Source organism: Dunckerocampus dactyliophorus, chromosome 11 (genome assembly GCF_027744805.1).
Source record: "Dunckerocampus dactyliophorus isolate RoL2022-P2 chromosome 11, RoL_Ddac_1.1, whole genome shotgun sequence".
Lineage (NCBI taxonomy): Eukaryota > Metazoa > Chordata > Actinopteri > Syngnathiformes > Syngnathidae > Dunckerocampus > Dunckerocampus dactyliophorus.
Genome location: NC_072829.1, coordinates 7762501 through 7785892, shown reverse-complemented (window position 1 = coordinate 7785892; position 23392 = coordinate 7762501). Strand labels below are relative to the sequence as shown.

The 23392-nt window shown below is 41.0% G+C and overlaps 1 protein-coding gene across 3 annotated transcripts in view; it reads right to left on the bottom strand.

Annotated features, from left to right (window-relative positions):
• Positions 1 to 23392, bottom strand: part of slit3 (slit homolog 3 (Drosophila)) — a 292011-nt gene that overhangs the window by 81145 nt on the left and 187474 nt on the right. For all 3 annotated transcript variants that reach the window (XM_054792929.1, XM_054792930.1, XM_054792931.1), the window contains 8 exons: positions 17731 to 17894; positions 13651 to 13795; positions 8950 to 9021; positions 6956 to 7027; positions 6530 to 6601; positions 4737 to 4880; positions 2443 to 2606; positions 574 to 724 (listed from right to left, as the gene is read on the bottom strand). In XM_054792929.1, coding sequence (XP_054648904.1) covers positions 574 to 724; positions 2443 to 2606; positions 4737 to 4880; positions 6530 to 6601; positions 6956 to 7027; positions 8950 to 9021; positions 13651 to 13795; positions 17731 to 17894 — 984 coding nt within the window. The remainder of the gene's footprint in view (positions 1 to 573; positions 725 to 2442; positions 2607 to 4736; positions 4881 to 6529; positions 6602 to 6955; positions 7028 to 8949; positions 9022 to 13650; positions 13796 to 17730; positions 17895 to 23392) is intronic.

Sequence of the window (23392 nt, the reverse complement as noted above, 5' to 3'; positions counted from 1 at the left end):
GGAAAAAACGGCCTGCATGGCAGAGTTCCAAAACGAAAACCACTGATGAACAAAAAGAACATTAAGGCTCGTCTCAATTTTGCCAGAAAACAAGTTGATGATCCCCAAGTCCTTTCGGAAAATACTCTGTGGTCTAACGAGACAAAAGTTGAACTTTTTGGTCCCATTACATCTGGCGTAAAACCCCCCCCCGCCACATTTCAGAAAAAGAACATCACACCAACAGTAAATTATGGTGGTGGTAGTGCGATGGTCTGGGTATGTTTTGCCGCAAATGCTTGATTGCAGTTGTTGCTGCAAAGGGTGGCCCAACCAGTTATTAGGTTTAGGAGGCAATCCCTTCTTCACACAGGGCCATGTAGGTTTGGATTTGTTTTTCTCACTTTATATTGAAACGTTTTATTTAACAACTGCATTTTGTGTTCAGTTGTGTTGTCATTGACTAATATTTACATTTGTTTGATGATCTGAAACATGTTAGTGTGACAACCTTGCAAAAAAAATAAAAATAAGGAATGGAGAAAATACTTTTTCACACCACAGTATTGCATTACAAGTTTGTGTAGGACTTACAGATCTGTGGTATGTTCCGGGATGTGCGCGGGGATGCGGGTCAGTTTCAGGTTGGAACAGTCGACCACGGTGCCCTCGCAGCGACATTTCTCGGGACAAACCAGGTCCTGGAAACACTCGCCACTCAGACGGCTGCGATAATCCTCTTGACCTGTCGAAACGGGAGCGACACTTGGTGAAAGATGGACGAGGCTAGCATGCTCCTACAGGGAGATTTACGCTAGCAGCAAAACGTCCAATCTGATTGCATTCATATGCTAATCACATCAACTAGGGGGCATATTTGCATGATATTACAGTACTTAATTAATTTCTTTGCAATTTCAACTCACATCGTTTAAGCATTCACATGCCATTTATGAGGGAATTCCCATTCCTTCAACTTTGACTCAAACTTTGTTATCCTTTCTATCCGAGGGGCAAAGTGTGTACCTCTCTCGGGCGGAATCTGTTATTTTTTAATAAAGTCTCTTGGCTGCCACAAACCTTGCTGGGAGAGATTAGTAGCGAAGCAACAGGAAAGAGTCAGAGAAAAACAAAAAGATATTCTTTTTAAGAATACAGAAAGCTCGTTGCTTCGTTTTATTCAGAGCAGAGGAGGCAGGGTGAGGAGGTCTTAAAAGCAGCGTTGAGGTGAGCCATGCCAGCCGCTGAAGCGCCGCTGTACGACCGTTTTAGCAGCTGGAGCAGGTGTGCAGGCAATGTCGAATCTCACTGGTGCAAAGCGGCGCAATAATGAACAATTCTAAAGTGGTTAAGGCAATAACCAAGGCTCAATTTAGACTCTTAGGACTGTCTTTGAACAATTAAGCATCTCTGTGCAGTCATTTAAAGACTAACAAGAAAAAAGGCATACATGGAAGGAAGGAAACCCAGTGACTCTTGACGTTAAATTCTTAACTTTTTGTCTTTTAAACAAAAAAAGGAATCCAAAATTATATTTTAAAATCACTTAAGCATTTCTGAGCATACTTTTCCACTGTAAAGTACCGGCTTGGCTCTACATGCTTCGTTTTGGTTTCCACACCAACATAGGATCACGGGATGCTGCAAAAACCCTGCCTCTTTGAACGCACCATTGATAAGTGGACATGCTAACAAACAACAATGGAGAATGAAAGGACCTTCTTCAGTTATGCTCCTGGCATAGTAAGGAGGAAACTTTGATCCACAAGGGGACTGAGGGCAGCAACAAACAGGCTGCTGCAGCAAAGTGGAGACTGTGAATCAACAGTGTAAGCTAATGTGTGTTTATTTGACATTTCTTGCCTTCCTTGCCATCCTCAAATGTTAAATTAACGAAGTGGCTCGACCAATGAGCGACCAGTCACCGGTGTGGTAGCAACTTGGCCTGGTACTAGAAATAGTGCCTCCTTGTACCTGCTTTGTCAATGGAAACACACAGAAGTAGTGAGTAGAGCCCTGTTGAGTCACCTTGGTCATATATTTGAGACTTCTGTTAAGCCCTCATTTTTCTGCTCCGAGTCACGGGATTGGCCGGCAGACGCAGGCGAGCGTGTGCAAGGCGGTCCCTGGCGCTTGACAGAACCATGTGATGTCACAGCAGGCGGGGCCACATGGTTAGATCAAGCACAAGAGACAGCTGCACGAGCCAATCAGAGCGCAGGTCCACACACAGGAGGCGGGGCGGGGCAGGGCAAAAACGAGAGGTTAAAACAAGAGGATCCGCACGGGAAGAAGGTGGGGCCAGAGAACTGCTGCAATGTCCAGGGAGGAAAAGGAGGAGCAAGGAGAGAGGAAGGCCCAAAGCAAGGAGGGCAGCCAGAACCAGTTTTAGGAGGGACTGCGACTCAGATGTTATTGTGACATTAAATCCAATTTGATGCAAGTGTGTGAACGTGCACTCACCTGTGCATCGGAACTTCTTGCCTTTAACTTGGCTGATGCGCTTGTTGGCTAGCCTTCTGGGGTGGCTGCAGCGCGCCCCGCTGGTCTCGATGGGGTTGTCAAACAGGAAGTCCGCCAGCCACTTCAGGTGGCAGTCACACATGAAGGGATTCTGAGCCAGATGACTGATGAAAAGACAACATTTTGTCATTTGGATAAGACAGATTAGGGTGACCAAACATCGCGTTTTCCCAGGACATGTCCTGTTTTCTCATGATGAAAATGTCATGGCTTTCATTGTTTTTCATTAGGCCATTCAATTAAGCGGGATTAGGACACTCTGCTGCATGGTGATGGTAATGGATTGAACATGCATACAAGTTACATTGGAATACATCACATAAGTCACAGTGCTATATGTCCAAAAAGGAGTAGGAAGAAGCAGTTTATATTATTCTACCCCCCCATCCGTTTGACATCAATTGCAATACATTTGTTCACTTCCTGTATTCCAAATGTACCCTTTGCCAGTTTTAAATACATAGGAAAATGATAAGGTAGTATAACAATGTGGTAAAATAGGAGTCAATGTTGTAGTCACTGTAAATCAATTATATAAGCCATGATAAATAATAAATATATCATAACTGATGAAAGGGTTAGTATATTAGTGAGTATAGACAATGTGCTCACAAAAAATAAGAGTTAGTCGTCAGTGTAGTAGTGGTTAGACATACTGTAGCATTGTACTGTATGTACGCAGTGATTCAAGTCTCTTCTTCCTTGTACTTTGCCTGTACTGTATCATGAGTCGCTCGTTTTAGTTGTTGTTTGAGTTCCTTACTCAATCCATTCCAGAATTTGATTCCACATACTGAAATGCTGAAGGTTTTAAGCGTTGTTCTCGCGTTCTCGATTGTTTTAAGGTTCATTTCCCCCTATGTCTCCTCTCTTGTTGAGAATTGTAGTTGGGTAGCAGGTTATTGTTGGCTTTATGCATAGATTAGCAAATTGTGATTTTAGAAATAAAGGGTTTGTTTTGTATGTTCTCTATAAGCGGCTTTATGGATAACTGATCTTTTCTGTAGTACATTTGTGCACTTTTGTAGTTATTTCCCCATATCGCCACACAATAAGTTAGATATGGTAATATAAGAGAACAACAGAGGGTATGGAGTGATTTTTGGTCCAGAACTAATTTTGCTTTATTTAGTCTTGAGGTATTTCTTGCCACTTTATGTTGTATATTTTTAATGTGTCATATTCTCATGTATTATGACTCCCAGAAAGGCACGGTGGCCGAGTGGTTAACATGTTGGCCACGCAGTCAGGAGATCGGGAAGACCTGGGTCCAAATCTCCGTTGGGCATCTCTGTGTGGAGTTTGCATGTTCTCCCCGTGCGTGTGTGAGTTTTCTCGGGTACTCTGGTTTCCTCCCACAAACATGCATGTTAGGTTAGCTGGAGACTCTATAGGTATGAGTGTGAGTGTGTCTCTCGCCCGAATGAGACCCTAATGAGGATAAGTGGCATAGAAAACAGATGGATGAAATGTATCTTCGTTCACCTTTTCAATGTCCACACCATCAATTTGTATCCTTTCTGCTATTACCAAATAGCATTACTTTTGTTTTACTTAAGTTCAGGGACAGTCTGTTTCTATCAAACCATCTTTTTAGTAGTCATTTCACTTTTTCTATTAACTCTTGAGTGCTTTCTCCAGAACAAAATGCAGTAGTATCATCTGCAAATAATACAATCTTTAGTTCTTTGGTAATTTTACAGAAGCCATTAATGTATAGGTTGAACAGTTTTGGTCCCGGTATTGACCTCTGGGGTACGCCGCATGATTGCATGTGATGTATCATGAGTGATCAGCATCCATCGGCGTTATCTACCTCTGCATGCGCTTTAAAATGTTGCTACTCAGCTGTGGCGCAAAACTCATGTATGTTACACCTGCCGTACTGCTGTTTCCAATGAACTCCTCTGTGGTATGAATGCTAGCTGAGAAGTTTTTACATTTCTTCCAGTTTCCAACAGTTATCACAACTTTTGTTGCTACTGTGTTGTACTTAAATAAATGATCATGTACTCAAAGAGCTACAGGTATGTTTTCCTTTGCACTCTCTCAGTTGTTATTAAAATAAAAATATTTTAAGTTGTTATACAGTATATGACCAGCCTCACTTTCCCCTGCTTCCAATCAACGCCACATGCTTGTTATGGTTTAGGTACATTTACATTTAAAATTTGTAGTATGTTCAATAAGAATAACGTGTTAGTGTACAATCGTGTACTTTTTTGTGTACTTACAGAGTTTTGATGGATCGCAGTGGCGTGAAAAGTCCTTTACTGATGGTTTGTAACTTGTTGTCGTACAGCGACAGCAGGTTGAGGTTGTGCAAGTCTTGGAAGGTGTTGACGCGAAGACAGTTGATCTTGTTGGCGTTCAAGAGTCTGAAAGGCAAAGTGTGACATGTTGTTTCACGGCTGAATCATATTGTTGGGCTTTTAAAGGCTGGTAAAACACAGAATAATAGAGATGGTAATGGGGGATGGAATAACCTTAGTCTATGAATAGGCACCCTAACGTGTAGAAAAATGACTCATCCTCATTGTCTTTGCTTGGCTTCACTTTATGATCGAAAAGTCTGGAACATTAGTACTTTTCTGCTGTTGGACTGCGGAGCTTGCATGGACCATATGCCACATTCAGCGCCAGTGAAGCAGTTACATTTCTATTTATTTCCAACATATGCTGCAGAGTATGTTAAAATCCATGTATTTTCTTTACAAGGGCTGATGAGATACATCAGTACTCAATTATATGTTATATTTGTTTATACTACACCTCTTTACCAACACCAATATACACACCTGTTTTACGACATGGAACCTACTCAGCTTGATACAGCGCTACTTGCTATTGACGTTTCTCCTTTGGCAAAAGCAGGTGCTCTTAGGTATTACTTCTATTGCTTTAGTGGCTCAATTTGTGCTGAATTGCTGGGTTTCAACCACGTGACCTAGAGGCAGTTCTTACGGTGAGCAGACGGGGGGCAAGCATAAACTACGGCCACATACACACTCAGTATGTTGCGGTAAATGTCGTTAAAATGATTTGCTCCAGTTGTGTGAGTGCACACGCTGTGACGCATGAAGACAGAACATAGTTAAAAACAAGACAATCGAAAAGCAGTGAAAGCTTATCGTCAGCGTCAGACATAATGAAAATAATGCTTGTTACATGTCTAATTGCATTCTTACACCACATCAGTCTGCATGAATATATTCTTGTATATGTCCATTGTTCTGCTCTGGAGTTCTGGAGAACCAGGGTGGAGAGGAGCCAGGGGCACCATAGGGCGGAAGGGACAAGAGTAGGCCGAGGTGTGTGGAGCCCCTGGCGGTTGCAGGCATGGCATGTGTCAACGTGATCTCTTCACAAATTCCAATACGTGTTGTAGTCTTTTCCCCTCTTGTATATGTTACGTTTATATTTATGCTGTTGAATAATTGTGTCACGATCTGTCACGGGCGAGTTGAGGTTGTCGAATGCTTGACCCCCAGTATGCAGAGACGAGGCGGTGGCGTGCAAAAATAAGGAATCTTTAATGTAGCTGATGCAGGCATACACAAAAGGACGGTAGCAAAACAGAAAGAGACAAAGGGAAAAAACTCTGTGGACACGTAAACAGGTAAGTGCACTCGGTGACAGCGCCGGTGCGGAGACGAGGAACAACGACAATGAACCTGGCGCTGGCCTTTTAACCGCCACTAATGTTAATTGCCGGCAGCTGCGCGGCCACCAGGAGTGAAGCGGCTGCCTCTTCCTCCCCGCAGGAAGTACAGCCCTTCAGCTTACCCTGTTACTGTGCCTTAGCTTTAAATGCTGCAGTATTATGCGCCACAGTCTCCACTTGGCTGCAATGCTCCGTTTTCTTGCTGCCCTCAATCTCCCTTAAGATAAAAATGTCTTCTTTCCACATGCTGAGAACTAAAGACCCTTGTTTTCGTAATTTGTTGTTTTGTAACATGTTCAATGTAGTTACTATTTCCAAGCAGGTACCATGCAGTGGAAAAGCAGCGACATAGAGAGTACTTACAGTAGCTGCAGGGACACCAGGCCTTCAAACAATCCTTTGGGCAGCTCTGTGATCTTGTTGCCATAAAGCACCCTGCACAAGACAAGCCAACAAGTGTAAAATCATTTCATTAGAAGTCTGCTAGGATGATTTTTGCACCATCACGCCTCAGCTCGCCTTTGCTGAGGCCATGTCTCGTGTGTCACTCCTAACACCCGGCAGAGTTCACCTTGCCCGCCCTTTCTTGTCCGTCTGTCTGTCTCCTTTTCACGCTGTGGATTGATTCAAATTAAACTGTCCTTCATGTTCTTATCACGCTCACCCCGTATAGCAAACAACACACACCGAGGGCGATTACACACACCAATCAGCCGGCGTGTGTGTCTGTGCGTGTCCCTCAGCCTTAATATTTTTATTTACTAAATTACCTTCATGTGTGATACTTACAGGGAGGTGAGCGAGCGGAGGCCACTGAAGGCATCGGCGGCGATGTCGGAAATCTGGTTCTTACTCAAGTCTCTGGAGGAGGCAAGGGAAAAGCGAGGAGAGAGGGGAAGGAAATGCATTAGTGATACACATGTCCTCGAACTGTCGCTGACAGCATACATCAGCGGAGGTCAAGGGTAAAAAAGAAAAAAGGAAAAGAGGAAGTAGGTGTTAAGTAAATGAGGTAGAGGATGATGGACAGCGAGATGGGATGGAATGAGACGGACGTGAGGAGAGGGAAAGAGAGGAAAAAGCCGACGCGGCGGCGTGTTAAGTGCACCGCGTGTCATTCACATCCATGGAGTGGGATTTATTATTGAACACTCTCATGCCGGGATGATGATTGGGTGGCTGAGTGATGACCTCATGGCCTTGCATGTGTCTGTCAGTCATGATTGCATCTGCAGCTACTAGCATGAGGAGGAAGACCATATATGGACAGCAGGGCAGGAACTTACAACTTCCTTTTTTTCTCATGACTGTAAATTTGCAGCGCCCCCTGTGGGTTGTGGTCAAACTGCTTTGTAAGACATTGTAGCATACATGTAATACAGATATCCTCAAAGTTTTATCATCATTAGACTTATTTGCAATTAGTTGCTAAGTGCAACAACATTTTGCTTGATGGTGGACATGTTTTTCAACCAACCTTGCTCATATTTTGCACACATGCGCTAGTCAGTCCCCTAAAGCTGTGTACCAAATTTGGTGGTCTGAACACCCTAATGTTATTAACGGCACCACTATGTGGTGTATGGGTCAGAACGGCACATGCAACACAGTAGGGGTGCATGTTTTGCATGCATCGCTTCAGGAGTAGAAAGGTTAGCTTACACGCACAAACACACACAGCTGTGTGTGTTTTACAGCTTTCATTCTTCTGGAAAGTTTTTTGGCGTTTTTTTTGTCCATTTGTGAGGTCATAGGTCACTGATGTTGCATATGAGAAAGGGCCTGCGGAGTCTGCTACGTGTTCTTCCACACCAATCTCCTCCAGGCATGCCTTTTATGAACCTTGCCTTGGGGCAGAGTTTCCCAACCTTTTTTGTCCTGTGTACCCCCAGACCCTTTTTGTCAAACCATGAGTACCCCCCCACTCATACGTGTTGATAATTCGTCAGTAGAATGTAACACAACTGTTACGACTTTGGAACAGCTGCCACAGGTTATTGTGTCCCTGGGGAAACTAGTTGTAGCGCACACGTTCCATTTAATTGTCTTGCTTAATATGAACTGACTGAGAATATTTGGGAATCACAGCCTTGGGAAGAGGAAAAGGGCCTTCCCAAAAGTGTTCCCTCAAAGTATATAAGGAAGCATGCAATTGTCCGAAGGTCAAACTAAGGGGTCGAGTCCAACCCTATGGATGGATTAATTCATTGATTGAGAAGCGTGTCCAAATACTTTGATTTTTGTCTGAGTAAGAAAATGAATGATTTTGAGTCACAACAGGTTTCCCAGGTAGTTTCAGTCAAAACAATACGATACGTTGGCTTTTTACTTCATGATGTTATGCCAGACGGTTCCAGATGATTTCATTTTGTTTGTTGATTCATAAAAAAAAAAAAAAGTTGGCACAATATCGCCTTAATTTAATTGTTCTTATCCAAACAAAACACAATTGAATGAAGACTGTGGGCATGAAAACATTAAGTGAAGTCAACTCTTAATTTTTTTTTTTTTTTTAAAGATCTCTTACTCGTTCACACAATTCTAACCGACTCTGTCCAACTTGTCAACGGCGTTGACCTGTCAACTTGAGCTCTTATTGTCGTATTTTGACTTAGGTTAAAGGCTCCAGTCACAACGAAATGGAATAGGAATTAAACAAACACATCTCAAGGTGCCAGATGCTTACAATTTAAACACATTAGGTCATGTCGTGCATGAACATGTGCTGTATTGTGTTCCACTCTTACAAATGTTCCTCTTCTATTCAATATCCACACACTTACATCCTCTTGAGCTTCTTGTAGGAGGAAAAGGCTCCTGGCGGGACGCTTTTGATCAAGTTCTGCTCCAATCGACTGCAAAGACACACAAGGAAGAGGAGAACGGCAACGTGATGTGAAAGTTAGATCATCCTTTTGTCTATATCACCACTGTGCAACACTGCTATTAGGCTACGTTCACACTTGTGGTTCACTTCTCTGGTCCCAACCAAAAATGTAAATAGCAGCTACTTGGTGCACACTTGTCTGGTTCGCTTAGTGGTCACACTGGTATTTTTGTCATGGGACCAAAGGCAACCGTGAAGACATTTTATGAGTATTATTAGCCACAGCACCATATAAGAGGACCAACTCTCATTTAACACATGTAAATGAAATGTTCAATATTAAACACTTTTACTGGACAACATAGTCATCAAACTTACTTATTTGTTCATATAACGCAAACACGACGATGAACAAAACTGTGTCCGTCTCCTTTTCGCTGTGTTGGAGCAGTATTACCTGAAGCACTGTGCGCCCCAAGCAGTACATGATGCACTCAAGCGCACTATGTAATTCAAGCCTAACTCGTGTTAGGCGAATAGGCTTTCAGACAGAAACTGAACGCAACAAAAGCTTCTAAAATATACTTTTAAAGAGCAGCTGTACACACACACACACACACACACACACACACACACACACACACACACACACACACGGAGAGAGCAGAGCAGAGAAACAGCACCTCCAACACATTTTCTCTTACAGATTTTGTCAATTCTGCATGCTTTTTGCAGTCATTTTTCCAAGTACAGTCATCCCTCATTTATTGCGGACCAGACCCTGATAAGTGAATTTCGGCCAAGTAGGATTCAATATTAATAAATTAATTATTTTCTTTTTTTCAACCTGTTTATGACCCCTGTAGACATTCAACACCCTATTCACCTTTACACTCCTATTACACAATATAGTTGTCATGGCAAGTGATAATAAGACATAACTCACATGTCAGCATTGGGAAAGTTCCTTGTTAGTGAAGTATCGCGAATATGATGTGGGCTGATCGCATGCAATTAAAAACACGTCAGGCTATCATCCATCCTCACTATGACATTTGTTACTTGATTGATATAAGGGCAGCCAGTCTGGCATGCATTATCACTCTACATGCTAAAGCCTATCCCAGCTGACTCTGGGCGAGAGCTAACTAGTTAGCCTCCAATGTATTTATTCTAAACTTAAGAAAGGGTTCACACAGAGTGGGGAAGAAGTAAGAAGTCAAAAACGTACCACTTCCACATGGAATGGGAGGAGAACTTTTCTTTATCATGTCCGACACTCCATGGATGACTACATGCAGTGTGAAGGTAATGCAATGACATGTCTTGTCAATGTTTTGTGTCATTACTGATGCCTAGTGACCAGAATACTACATATGACTTGTATTTCAATATTTTTTTTACTAATAATGGGTCATAGTCAACCACAAAACAGCAATCATTTATTAGTTAATTATTTTTTGAAAAACCACAGGTAGCGATGTTCGAACCGCGATGTAGCGGGGGACGGCTGTGTAACCAAACCGCACCAGAGTTCACTCGCAAGTGGGCCCAAGACGCATTTCTCAAGCAGACCAGGGAGCACCAGGGTTCGGATGATCATCACACTTGACAAAACAAACCGTACGAGCAGAACAAACACACCAGAGTTCATTTTAAACCCAACTGTACATGCCACTTGTGAACGCATCCTTACAATATTTTAATGTACACCTTAAAAAATAGCAATAACACTCTCTTTTAATAACATGTTTATTGTGGTGTAGAACTGTACTGTACTCCCTCACCAGATTGTGCAGTTGTACCTAATAGAGTGACTAAGAAAAAGAAGATAAAACCTTTGAGGGGAAACAGAAGTTTACAAGAGCTCCGTGTATAAAGTAACACACATCATGTTTTAAATGTGTTTGACAGCAGGCGTTTGTGTGAGAATGACTGCCACTCAATGATGTAAAGGTTGGCACATGGGATAATTAATGTGTAACTGGCAGCGCCACACTGATGATAATCATTTTCCTAACATGATTTATTTTAAAAGAAGCCTTTTGCACGCTACTTTCTCAAGCCGACAGCCAAATGGGAATGTTATGACATCTTCTTTTTGTGTGTGTGTGCGCAAGACTGATTACAATGGCAGCAAGACTCTATCAGTACGTTTGGAAAAACGTACTGCGGCTTAGTCTCACGCCGCACGCAGTGCATTCATCCAGCTCATGTATTCTTAATGCCCTCTTGTTTGGAGGAGGAAATAGAAGGATGAGAGTGCTAGAAAGTGAGGAGAGGGGCTGGAGGGAGGGGGAGGTGATAAAAGGAGGATGAGAGGCAACCTGTGGATGTACAAGGAGAGCATGGACCAAGGCCGGGCCCAGGGTCGGTTGTCAGCATGATGAATGGGATCTAATCCCGCCCTCTTATCCTCCTCCTCTTTAACCCCCACCCTGTCCTGCTCTTGACCTTCATCTCTTTCTTACCCATCCATCCATCCATGAGGACATGTTTGCTAGGATTAGACGCACCTACAAGCTCCTGGCTTTGAATGGAACCCACAAATGCAGCTTTCAAGCACTTACAAGACAAGTTTGGACTATCCTAACACCAAGATGTGCAAAATTAAACATTTACGCAAATATATACAAAATGAAAATGTTTTTTTTCCCATTAATAAAGGTAGTATGCTGATGAAAACAAGAGAAATTGTGTTTCACATGCAAAAAAATGGAAGGAAAACATTAGCCAAAAAAATGTATTTCAAGGTATATTTTTCAATATGCATATTTATATCATGTTTTTAGCACCTTAACACTAAATAAATACATTATATACTGTATAAAATTACGAATTTTATTTTTCCTTCCTTTATAATTAGTGGTGCTATGAAAATTAAAAACTAAAAAGGAACATTCAGTTTCATATAGGACATGAACAGAAAATCCAAAGAAGAAAAAAATACCTACATTTGTTGATTTATTTTAAATACATATTTATTAATTATATATTTTGTAGGGCTGTCAAATAATGAAACATTTTAATCAGATTAATCACAGTTTTTAAATTAATTCATCATGATTAATCACCATTGGCAACTATGTCTGAAATATGCCCATTTTTACTGTATTTAATAATTAACAAAGATAAATCCGCGACCCTAATCAGGATAAGCGGCATAGAAAATGGATGGATGGATGGACAAAGATAAATGACAGGAGAGGATTATATATATTTGTATGTATTAAAAGCTCCATATGAACTAAATATGTCAATTAAGCTAAAAGGTACCACACAAGTCTAAAATTCTATTTGTCTAACACTAGTCTCTTTAATAGTAGCAGAACATTTGAATCACACTTAAACCGTGTTATTATGAGCAATGCGGCGTTGCGTTCAAAGACATCATGTAATTTAAGGTATATTTACTTGTTTTCAATGTATTTTCCAGCATACTTAAATGTAGCAAATTGTACGTCCAAATTAGTGAGTGACAAGAATATCCACTTCATGTTTTTCTTTATCTTCCTGTTTATGTACACACACACAAACACGCGCGCGCGTATTATAACGCCGTTTTTTTTTTTAATGTTCGGAGTGTCCCTGAATGCATCTCGTATTCCTGTAATGACAATGAGGAAGTGTCGTTCCCAGCATGAACGGACCAGAGACGTGTGTGAGTTGCAGATCCGTACGGTATATGTGTTGGAATTGTACGGCTGTTGATGTGTTCAGGTCACAATGAAGTTACTTAATTAATACTTCATATATATATATATATGTATATATATATACACACACATATACATATATATACAGACACACACACACAAAATTTATATATCTATATATTTATTATAATTATTAGTTAACACAAACATATTTAGTTGAGGCTATATTTATTTTGATATACATTTAATTCAAACAATACAATTACATTAAAACTGCCTCAAACTATTAGATAAAGTCAATGTTTAATTTTTTGAGTGCCTGCTTATGTAAATGTTTTGGTTTCCATCTACCAAGAAGATAATTTGTGGGAAAATCTCTAAGAAAATTCATAAATGTAAGCCTTATTTGAAGCATTTTGTCTTAAAATTCAATATTTTTTCCTAATTACTTTTTACTTATTGTCTGCTCTCGAAATAAGTATCTGCATACGATGAGGATAATGTACAAACAAGGCTGCGACGAAGGCACTTTAGACAATTAACACAACACGATGCATTGCCTTTCTGAGGCAGAATGGAAAAGATCTATCAAATGGTGATGGATGATGATGGAAGAACCTGGATGTCTTGACCGTGTAGACGTAGATGCTCTGGGTATGCTGCAGTGCAGCGTCCATCAGAAAATGTGTTTTTATACTGGAATGTGCAGGTGTTTCAGATACATTATGATGTGTTACATGAGTGAACGCACGTTGCTGCTTGCTTAAGTTAGACAGCACCTAGGTCAAATTCACTTTCAACTGAACGTTCACTCACTGTTCAAGCTATTGAAAGTTCTGTTTTCCGTGAGTACAGTTGAAGTAGAGTTCAAAATGTCTCCCAGTAGACAACACACTCACAGAGACACACTCAGTGTAGTCAAAGTAAAAACATGAATATTGGCTGGCAAAAAAAAACGTGCACAAATTGTGAAAAGACCAAACCGAGTACAGCAGTCTTACATCTCCACGATGCCCTCTGGGAGGTTGGCCGGTATTTCAGTCAGACTTTTGCGGCGGCAGTCCACAATGTTGTTGTTGCAGCTGCAGCTGGGCGGGCACACAGCCACTAGGGGCGCACACGTCCTTGGCTCGGTGTGGGCGGGGCCTGGGGACAATCCAACGAATCACAATAAGGAATGAAAGTGATTTGGCGTAAAATTCCGGTGTAAAAGCCGCTACTTTTTTCTTAAAAGCGGTGAAGCAAATTTATGGCTACGGTCTATTGTCAGGACATCTCCTTTACTTCAGAACTACTACTAATTGTTTAAATATCGTGCTGATCGTGAGTCAGTGAGAAAACGATAGCGCTTTCTTTGGCAGGAGTCAATCAGGAGCTATTAGTGCGCTCACAACAAGCGTACAGCCTGCTGGAAGTCAGTGGAGGTCAGCATATATACCAGTATAACAACACAACAGTCTGACTCACGGTGTCATCTTTCAAACATCACTTTACTAACAGCACTAAATTCATCACACTGCAACTTAATACTCAATGTATATGCAAATATACAAACATGTCCCAATATGACATAAAAAAACATGTTAAAGTTTCCCCATAAGGCATTGCGTCTGAGCAACGCCTTCATTGGGGGGCTACAATGACGTCAGCTTCTCTCTTTTTGGTTTGGGCTCTGGGTTTTTTATGCTCCTCCAATTAAATGGTTTTCTCAACCGAAATGCATTATGGGAACACTTTAAAATGTTGTTTTTTTCATATAAAACTCGTGTTGGTACATGTTTCTTTATTTATGAGGTATAATGTTTGAGTGTTAGTTGCTGTGTGATGAGTTTAATGTTGCTTGTAAGATGAAACTGTAAGTCAAACTGTTATATAATGATCTCCTGCAATTTCCTATGGGTTGACAAGCTCGTTGTGAGTTTTTTCATAGCTCATGATTGGCTCCTGTCAAATAAAGAGCTGACTGATCCTCACGGACTTGTGCGGGCCACAATATGCCACTTTATGACGTGGAACCGTGCGGCTTATACACCGGTGCGGCTTGTATAAGAACAAATCAGTTTTTTTCCTCAAAATTTTGTGGCTGTGGCTTATACACCAGAATTTACGATACAAGTAATGCTGATTTGTTTCAAAATTAACTGATTTGATCGTAACTATTTACGACATTCTTGTTTATAACTACATAGTTTAAGTGACTACATTTCAATTATGATTGTATCTGATGCATTTACATACACTTCAGAAATGACGTAAACCTCTAACTTCCTGTTATTCTGGTCTCGTTTTGTTAAACATGGAATGGTCCTAGCGTTAGCTGTCCTGACGTGGGAGCTAACAGGCCAGCAAAATAGGCCACACACTGCTGCTGTCCTTCGTTGTCATTACGTCACCTCTGTTTCATATGATTTTTACAAAAGCTCAGATGTAAGAGAACAAATAATTTGGGTTACCGGGTACACATGCACTAAAAAAAGGGGGGAAAAAACCTTGGTGTGTTGATTTGCCTTCCGTTATCCAATAAAGTACTTTATCACAGTAAAGTAATCCCTCGTTTATCGCAGTTAATTGGCTCCTGAGCCAATTGTGATAAGTGAATTTACGCAAAGTAGGATTCCTTATTTATGAAACAATTATTTTCACAGTTAAGACCATAGAAAACTTGTTTACGACCTCCAACATATGGTTTTTAACATAATTAGAGCCCTATAGACATGAAATAACACCCCTATCGTCAGCTTTGCACGCGTATTACCCAATGTAGTCGGCATTAAAAGAGAAAATATTATCTCTTGAGATACTGTCATTCAAACATGCATAAAAGTCTGCTGTTTCGGTGATGAAGTCAAATGCTTGTGTGTCTCACCCAACATTACATTGACATTACTGACACCTAGTGACCAGTGTACAAAAGTACATATCCCAAAATGTCTGAATGCGTCTTCTGAGAGCCTTATGTTTGTATGTTAGTTTGTTTTTATGTTTGAAAATGTCATGTTCACCGTGACTCTGTTGTCTTTGTTATTTTGCTCTTATTTTGGTATGCACTTCCTGTTTTCTTGCTATGTGCAGCCGCTTGACGCTGGTTTGGCAGTGTGCAACAGGTGGTTGCAATTATCAGTTTGACTCTAAAGCCCAGCAAAGTGTCAGGACTTTGCTGGTTCATTGTCAATGCTACATGCATTGTGTGATGTCACTATTCGCTGCTTCTCGGTGTTAGTTACATATCCTTCTCGTGCCTATATCTTTTATTTTTTCACAGAACCTTTTCGCTCTATCACCTTTTGTTTCCATTTTTGCTACAAAACTGTGAATACCTGCACCTGCTCGTGGCAAATTAAAGACTGTTAACTGCATTTCGACTCTGTATACTCTGTATTGTGCATGTTTAGGCAAAAAATACATACGGTTTCCTTAAATATGCATATTTCTTGACTAATAGGCCATATTCAACCACAAAACAGCATGATTTATTAATTACTATATTTCAAAAAAATCGCGGTAGAGTGACTCCGTGAAATTCGAACCACAATGTGGCAAGGATGACTGTATCTGTTTGCATCAACACTTGAAATTGGATAATGATCGGATTTTAAGTATGCATGTAAACGGGCTCAATGTACAAGTAGAAAATCTAAATATAAGATCAAAGTCTAATATGAATCTGGTATCTGCCTGAAATCACACAACTCTGATAAGGCGTCCTTGTGTTTTCAAATGACAGTATGTATTTGTTTGTATTCATAACTCTGCTGTTGCGCTGTCATTAAACCCCAACGTTTAAACACCAATCAGGCTTGACTGACATTTCTCACACAGCTCGACAAAACCCCACTGTAACTTTAGGGTGTTGAGCCGAATCTTTGTGACATTTGGTACACTCCTTTAAGGGACTGATAAGCACATGTGTGTAAAATTTGAGCAATGTTGGTTGAAAAACATGGTCGCCATCAAGCAAAAGGTCTGTGCAGGGGCATGGGCAGGACTTGGCAAGTAATTGTCCATAAGTTATTGACCGTTTGTTTAATGATTATAACATTTGGAGGATATCTGTATTACATGTATACATTTTTTTAGCACAACGTATAGGAGGCACCTATAAAGCAGGAAAGGAGATTTCAGCAGTCTGTGTGTGAACCCGAGTCAAGGCCCAATGGAGAACGATCCAGCGTGAGGAGTCCTAATCGGGGGCATGTACACCGCAGCGATGAGGCTAAAGGCTAATAAAGAAGAAGCATCCTGACAGTCTATTAGCTGAATCAGACGCCTCCAAAAAGCGATAAGGCCAGCCTTCTTACAGGCTGAAGACATTCTCTCTCGTCTGCTTGGTGTCTTCTGCAGTGTTGGACGCCTCAATGCTGGGCTGTCTCCGGGCGATAACGCTGCTTGCAGTAGTGAGACAAGGTGGACTTTTGCAAGTATTTAACTCCTCTAAGACATTTGTCATACAAACAACAGTAAACTGTACGCTAAACACAAGCCAAACTATTTTAATTAGTGTTCCATTAATTTAGTATCCACTAAATGACTTGTAGTTGTGCCTCCACTGCTGATTGTTACAATATTTAGTTATATTATTGCTGGTGTAGTCATTCATTCGCAACTGATAATATACTGAGCATTTATTTTTACACGTATAGTTTTTTGTTTTATATACAATGCTACTTCTACCTGGTGCTGCACACATATGCATATTTATTTACTAATGTACAGTTGACATTTACACCAGCATATATGGCGCTTATTTTATAGCAGTTATGAAGCATTGTACACTTGTCAGTCACATCTGCATATATAGCACTTGTTTTGTAATAGTTTGCATTTCCATATGCATATTTAGTATTTTAGTCATGTACAACTGCCATCTACATGTGCACACGTAGTACTTTAGTAATGTACAGTCGCTACTGACATATGCACATATAGAATTTATTCAGTCATGTAGAGCCGCAACTGGGATTGGCACATTATGGGAATAAAAAAGGCTGCATCTACTCTTCTATTCGATCAATCAATAAGCCAGTCAAACAAAAGGACACACACTTGGTTTATATAGCACACAAGCGTGTGTGAGAACTCACCGCTGCAGATAAAATCCTTCTTCTGCACATCGGGGACATTCAGGCCCCTCATGTGGGCGGGGGCCATGCATTGCGTGAAGGGCGCCAAGCCCCGCCTCGCCCGCAGCCAATCAGAGAGCCATGACAGGTGACAGTCACAGTGAAGGTTGTTGGAGTGCAGACGACTGAGGGAAGGAACCAAAAAGAAGAGATTCGGGAGGAATGTTTGTGGGTTCGTCAGCTTGCATGGCGTCACTCACACGTTGGAGCGACAACAACGCAATATGCTCATTTGGCAAATATGTGTCATACAATATGTCAAGAGACGGGAAAATCACAATGCCGCCAGCATACACACCGAATGCATAAAAAAGAAGCAATATGAACAGATATGACAAGCGGAAGCAAAGGAAATATGACAAAATGAGAAAAAGACAATAACCTGAATCCCAATATGAACAGTATTATATAAAGTATATCTATGGAGTACATGTATGTATGCATGAGGTATAATCCTGAAGTCGTACATTTTGAGATTTGAGCCACATTTTTAAGAAAAATCCATCCCAGAAGTCGCATTGCTTTGGATTTTGAAACCATTGTCAAGGCTTCAAAGACAATCTGCGTGTGTCTTTTTGCATTTTCTTTGGCTCGTTTCCAGCTCCAACTCCAAAAATAAAAAAAATCAACAAGGGGTGTTGCAAGTAAGTATTGTCACTTGTTGTTAAAAATATACTGTTTTTTTTAAGTTTTGCTGTGGTGATTTTTATTCATGCTTATTCTTGTCATTGCTGCAAGACTAAAGTGGCAACATCCATCCATCCACTCTATATTACACTTATCGTAATTAGGGTCGCGGTATCCCAGCCGACTGGTCGCCAGCCAATGGCAGGGCACATATAGACAAACAACCATTCACACTCACATTCATACCTATGGACAATTTAGAGTCTCCAATTAACCTAACATGCATGTTTTTGGAATGTGGGAGGAAACCGGTGCACCCGGCGAAAACCCACACAGAGATGCCCAGCGGAGATTCGAACCCAAGCCTGTGTGAGTGTGTGCTAACCACTCAGCCACCGTGCGGCCGTAGCAACATACGGCAAAAAAAAAAAAAATAACGTGAACGTTCCACTATAACGCCATGAGAAAGTCATTACAAGAAAAAGAGACATGACAAAATGTGAAAATGCCATGATCATGTGAGAAAGCCATGACGTTATGAGAAAAAAGTAACGTTATGAGAAGAAAAAAGTCACAAGAAAGTCAACGTTGAGAAAATTTTACGATCGTATGAGAAAGTCATGCCGCTACAAAAAAGTAATGTTTTGTCTGTTGACAAAAAAAAAGCACAATTTTGAGAAAATGTCAGGATCCTCTGAGAAAAAGTCATGATTTGAGAAAGTCCTGATGTTATGAGGATAAAAGTAATGTTAGAAGGAAACAGTTCCGATGTTACAATATTAAAAAGTCTAATTTTCCTATGAGGAGTCGATGAGAATCACAAGTGTATGACTTAAGTGGCATTTACACAACTGAAGCCTGTGGAAAATGACCTCCCAGCATGCTAATGTTCAATCTTGGCTGCATTAAGGGATTTTAACACAAAGCTGCGACACCGCATGCGGGTGGACACCTCAAGAGTGTGCGACACATAGAGAGACTGAGGGAGAAGGGCAGGGAAAATGGCAGGATGTCTTGTCAGCGTATTATATGCCAGCCGGGATATCTCGCCTTTCAGAAGACAGGCCTCCCTTTGTAATAAAGCCGAGGACAAATCCTGTTATGGAACAGAGATGGGGCTCATTGATGCTAGCAGCGGGGGCAGGGGCTTTTAATACCGCTCTCCTATTATAAATCCAGTTTATAGTCGAGCTCCCCGCCTGGAGATAGCCACGTCTTGGCCCACCCCCGGCTCAGCCTTAATTACTGACAAGTAGGATTAAAACACAGGGCAGAATAAGGAGCGGGTGGAGGGTGTGCAGAAAGTGCTGTGATGTGTGCTGACTGTATATGTGTATTTGTGAGTCGCTCTGCCTTGTTGTGTGTTTAATGTTTGCTGAGGTCTTGATGCATGTGTGCATTGTTGCTCCCCAGGGCACATTTTTCCTACAATTAAAGACACATTTAGTCAGATTAATTTAGGAAAGCTATAGAATGAGGTGATGTTGCTGTTAATAAATAAAAATACAACAAAAATAGTACAAAAATATATTAAAACAAAGCATTAGGGAAAAAAAAATGTCTAAAGTAACATTTAAAATCATGCCGTCACTCGGTTGTAATGACGCCATGGCAATGCAATAATGCAGATTTTTATATAACAACAAAAATATATTAGATTATAATTATTGGATTATTCAATTATTTTTAAATCACAGTATGGGGATCCCAGTGCCAACTTTACTAATACTTTAAGGTAGGAGTCTTCATGGTCATGTAGTTCTTCATGCTGAAACTGCTAAGCAGACTTACATATAACTTTGTCACAGTTTGCAGCACAACAATATACTGGACTAGCCTGGACACCTTTTGTGTTATGTTCAAATCGCACGATATAATTTAGGAAAAAAAACTGTAGTCCCTGAGACTGGGAGTCCCTGAGTAAAACGACCATTTTTTCCCGCTTATTCTGCTTTGAGAAAATAGCTAAGGCTAAACAATCACCATTATTTGTAGAGGCGTACATTTGGTTTACTAAATCAAAGAAAACGTGAGGTTCTATCTTGCACTTGACAATTTAAAAAAAAAAAACAACAAACCCTTATCCAGATTTGCACCAAAGTATAATGTATTCTTCCTTAGTCCATGCCACGCCCCTCCACAATGCATGATGAAAGTCAGTTAAGTCCTTTTAGCACAATTCTGCTCACCCGCAAAGAAATACATGACAATGAGGACTCCTTGGAAGAAGTAATGATTAGATGAGTAGATGGAGCGGAGGATTAGACTGCAAGGAGGGAGGGGGTAAGGAGGTAAAATGGGAGCTGGGGGGCAGTCAGTCAGCATTGACAGACAACAGAAGCATCGGAGGGCTTCTGATTAAACGATATTGTATATTGGTGATTCTGCACTCTATCCGCCCGCCAACTTGTAGCTGCAACCGCGGCCCGAAATCCAATTTTGCACGGCTGATTTGGAGGCAAACACACACATAAATACGCATACACACATACATGCGAGCGCTGTGATTGGCTGGAGATGGGAGCTGCCGTTCAAATTTGAGCAGAAAAATGGTCCATTCAACATAAGTGGATTTTGTGGCTCTTCACTGTGTTGACGGAGTTCGCAACAATCTATGCCGTAAAAATCACTTCTATATGAATTTGGCCTTTGCAAAATTCAGCTCATGCAACTTTTTGGCACTCAGATAGCCCAAAAGGATTATGGGTAGACCTTATTCTGGTTAGGTTAGGGTATAGAAAATAACTTCTGCCATATCGGGTATTTACAGGAACAAATATGACAGCAAAGTAAGTCGTTTTTTGGTGTAGGAAGCCACCAGCCATAAGAGACCAAGTATGCATTAACTGGTGTGGCTTACACTGCAGTTGGCGCAATGGTGACTTCATTTATTTCATGATGCTTTTCATGTAGCATGAATCTGGTCATTAATAAATACATTAAATCCTTCAAATTAATACAATTTTTAGAATAATCGTAATTTTTAAAAATTAAATTAAGAAAATTTTCTCTGGTCACTCCGGTTTCCTCCCACATTCCACAAACATCGGAGACACTAAATCAGTGGTCACCAACCTTATTGAGATCAAGATCCCTGGTATCGGCCATGAACCTGCACAAGATACCCCCACCCCAAACACCCAAGCAAGCGGTACATACTGTATATATACGCAGAGAAAATATCATATACTGTGTATATATATATATATATATATATATATATATATATATATATGATTAGATGAGTAGATGGAGTGGAGGATTAGACTGCAAGGAGGGAGGGGGTAAGGAGGTAAAATGGGAGCTGGGGGGCAGTCAGTATATATATATATATATATACACATACACACACATACATACAATATATGCTTTGTGTAATAATTACTTGTTGGTTTCAACACTTCAGCTTTTTCTAATTGAGCCTTTTGCTGTATTTTTATCATTTTTGCTGTTTTTTAAATTCTATTTTGTTTCTGCAGTGATGCAATGACAAATGAGCCACGGGCTGCAGATGGCCCCTGAGCCGCACTTTGGCCACCCCATACCCCTACTTTTGTGGCTGTTGGCCGGGTTGGGCCTGTGGCGCCGGCTTCATGAGCAAACCACAACTATTTGGCTTGTTGGCTCAGTGTAGCGGACCAGTGATGCAGATTGAGGAGAGAGGGGCTGGTCAATGCACTACAGCAGTCAGCCCTTAACGAGCGGCGTCGTCGTGGCTCCAAGATTGTTTTGGAGGTGCACGTCTGTGGAGTTATATTTGTGCCTTAACTTTGAAGTAGCAAAGGCAGACTTTTCTATTAACGTGCAATAATCACTGTTGTGTGCGCAAGCACATCGCAAGCACATCGCTGCAACGCCAACATAATATCTGAATATTTCGACGGACATGACGCACCGCAGTCGACATTCTCCTGACACTTGGTTGTCTTATATTCCATAACGACTCGCAGAAGTAATTCCACTTCTCGTAAGCGGAAGATGACCGACTTATGCGCATTCGTTCTTTCTTCTTCTACGGCTTGGAGTGTCACGTGGTTCCATCTGTGTGCCTGTACACAGTAGGTGTGTCTTGTGTGTTACATCATTTTCACTCAGTGATGCGTTCCTGTCTGGTGTGGACACGATCGGTGTGGACACGACCTTTGTTCAACCTTTATTCCTATCCCAGCTGACTTCGGGCGAGAGGCGGGGTACACTCTGGACTGGTCGCCAGCCAATAGCAGGGCACATATAGACAAACAACCATTCACACTCACATTCATACCTATGGACAATTTAGAGTCGCCAATTAACCTAACATGCATGTTTTTGGAATGTGGGAGGAAACCGGAGCAACCGGAGAAAACCCACACATCCACGGGGAGAACATTCAAACTCCACACAGAGACGCCCAATGGAGATTCAAACCCAGATCTTCCCGATCTCCTGACTGTGTGGCCAACATGCTAACCACTAGGCCACCGTGCGGCCCAGCGCAATATACAAGGAATGCTAAATGTCCTGATAGAGTTGTGCATTTGGACTTGGGAATGGGTCTAAATTGGGTGAGAAATGTGGCAGCAGTAACAATTGTTACATATTTAGAGACAAGTGGGAATGTTGCATAAAGCGGAAATTGTTGTCATGAGAAAAACAGGTAGCCTGAATGTCCTGAACATATTCAACAGTTTGATGTTGGAATGGCTAGAATGAATTAAGAAATCTGGACGTTGAAAGAAATCTTAGAAGAGGAAGCAGTGTTACAAAAATATGTGAATTTAGAAAAAAAAAAAAATGAATGTGAGAACTGGTCAATTTTAAAGCCCGGAATGAGTTAAATAGTTTCACGGTGAAATGGTTGGAATCGTTTGAGAAATGTGGGATGTGGGAATGGTGGAAGTTTGAAAAATGGCCCATTCATTTTCAATGGGAAAAATATGGATTTTTTATTTTTATTTTTGGAAAATCTGGAAATGTTTTGAAAAATCTGAATAGATAACAAACTACTCCCGAATGA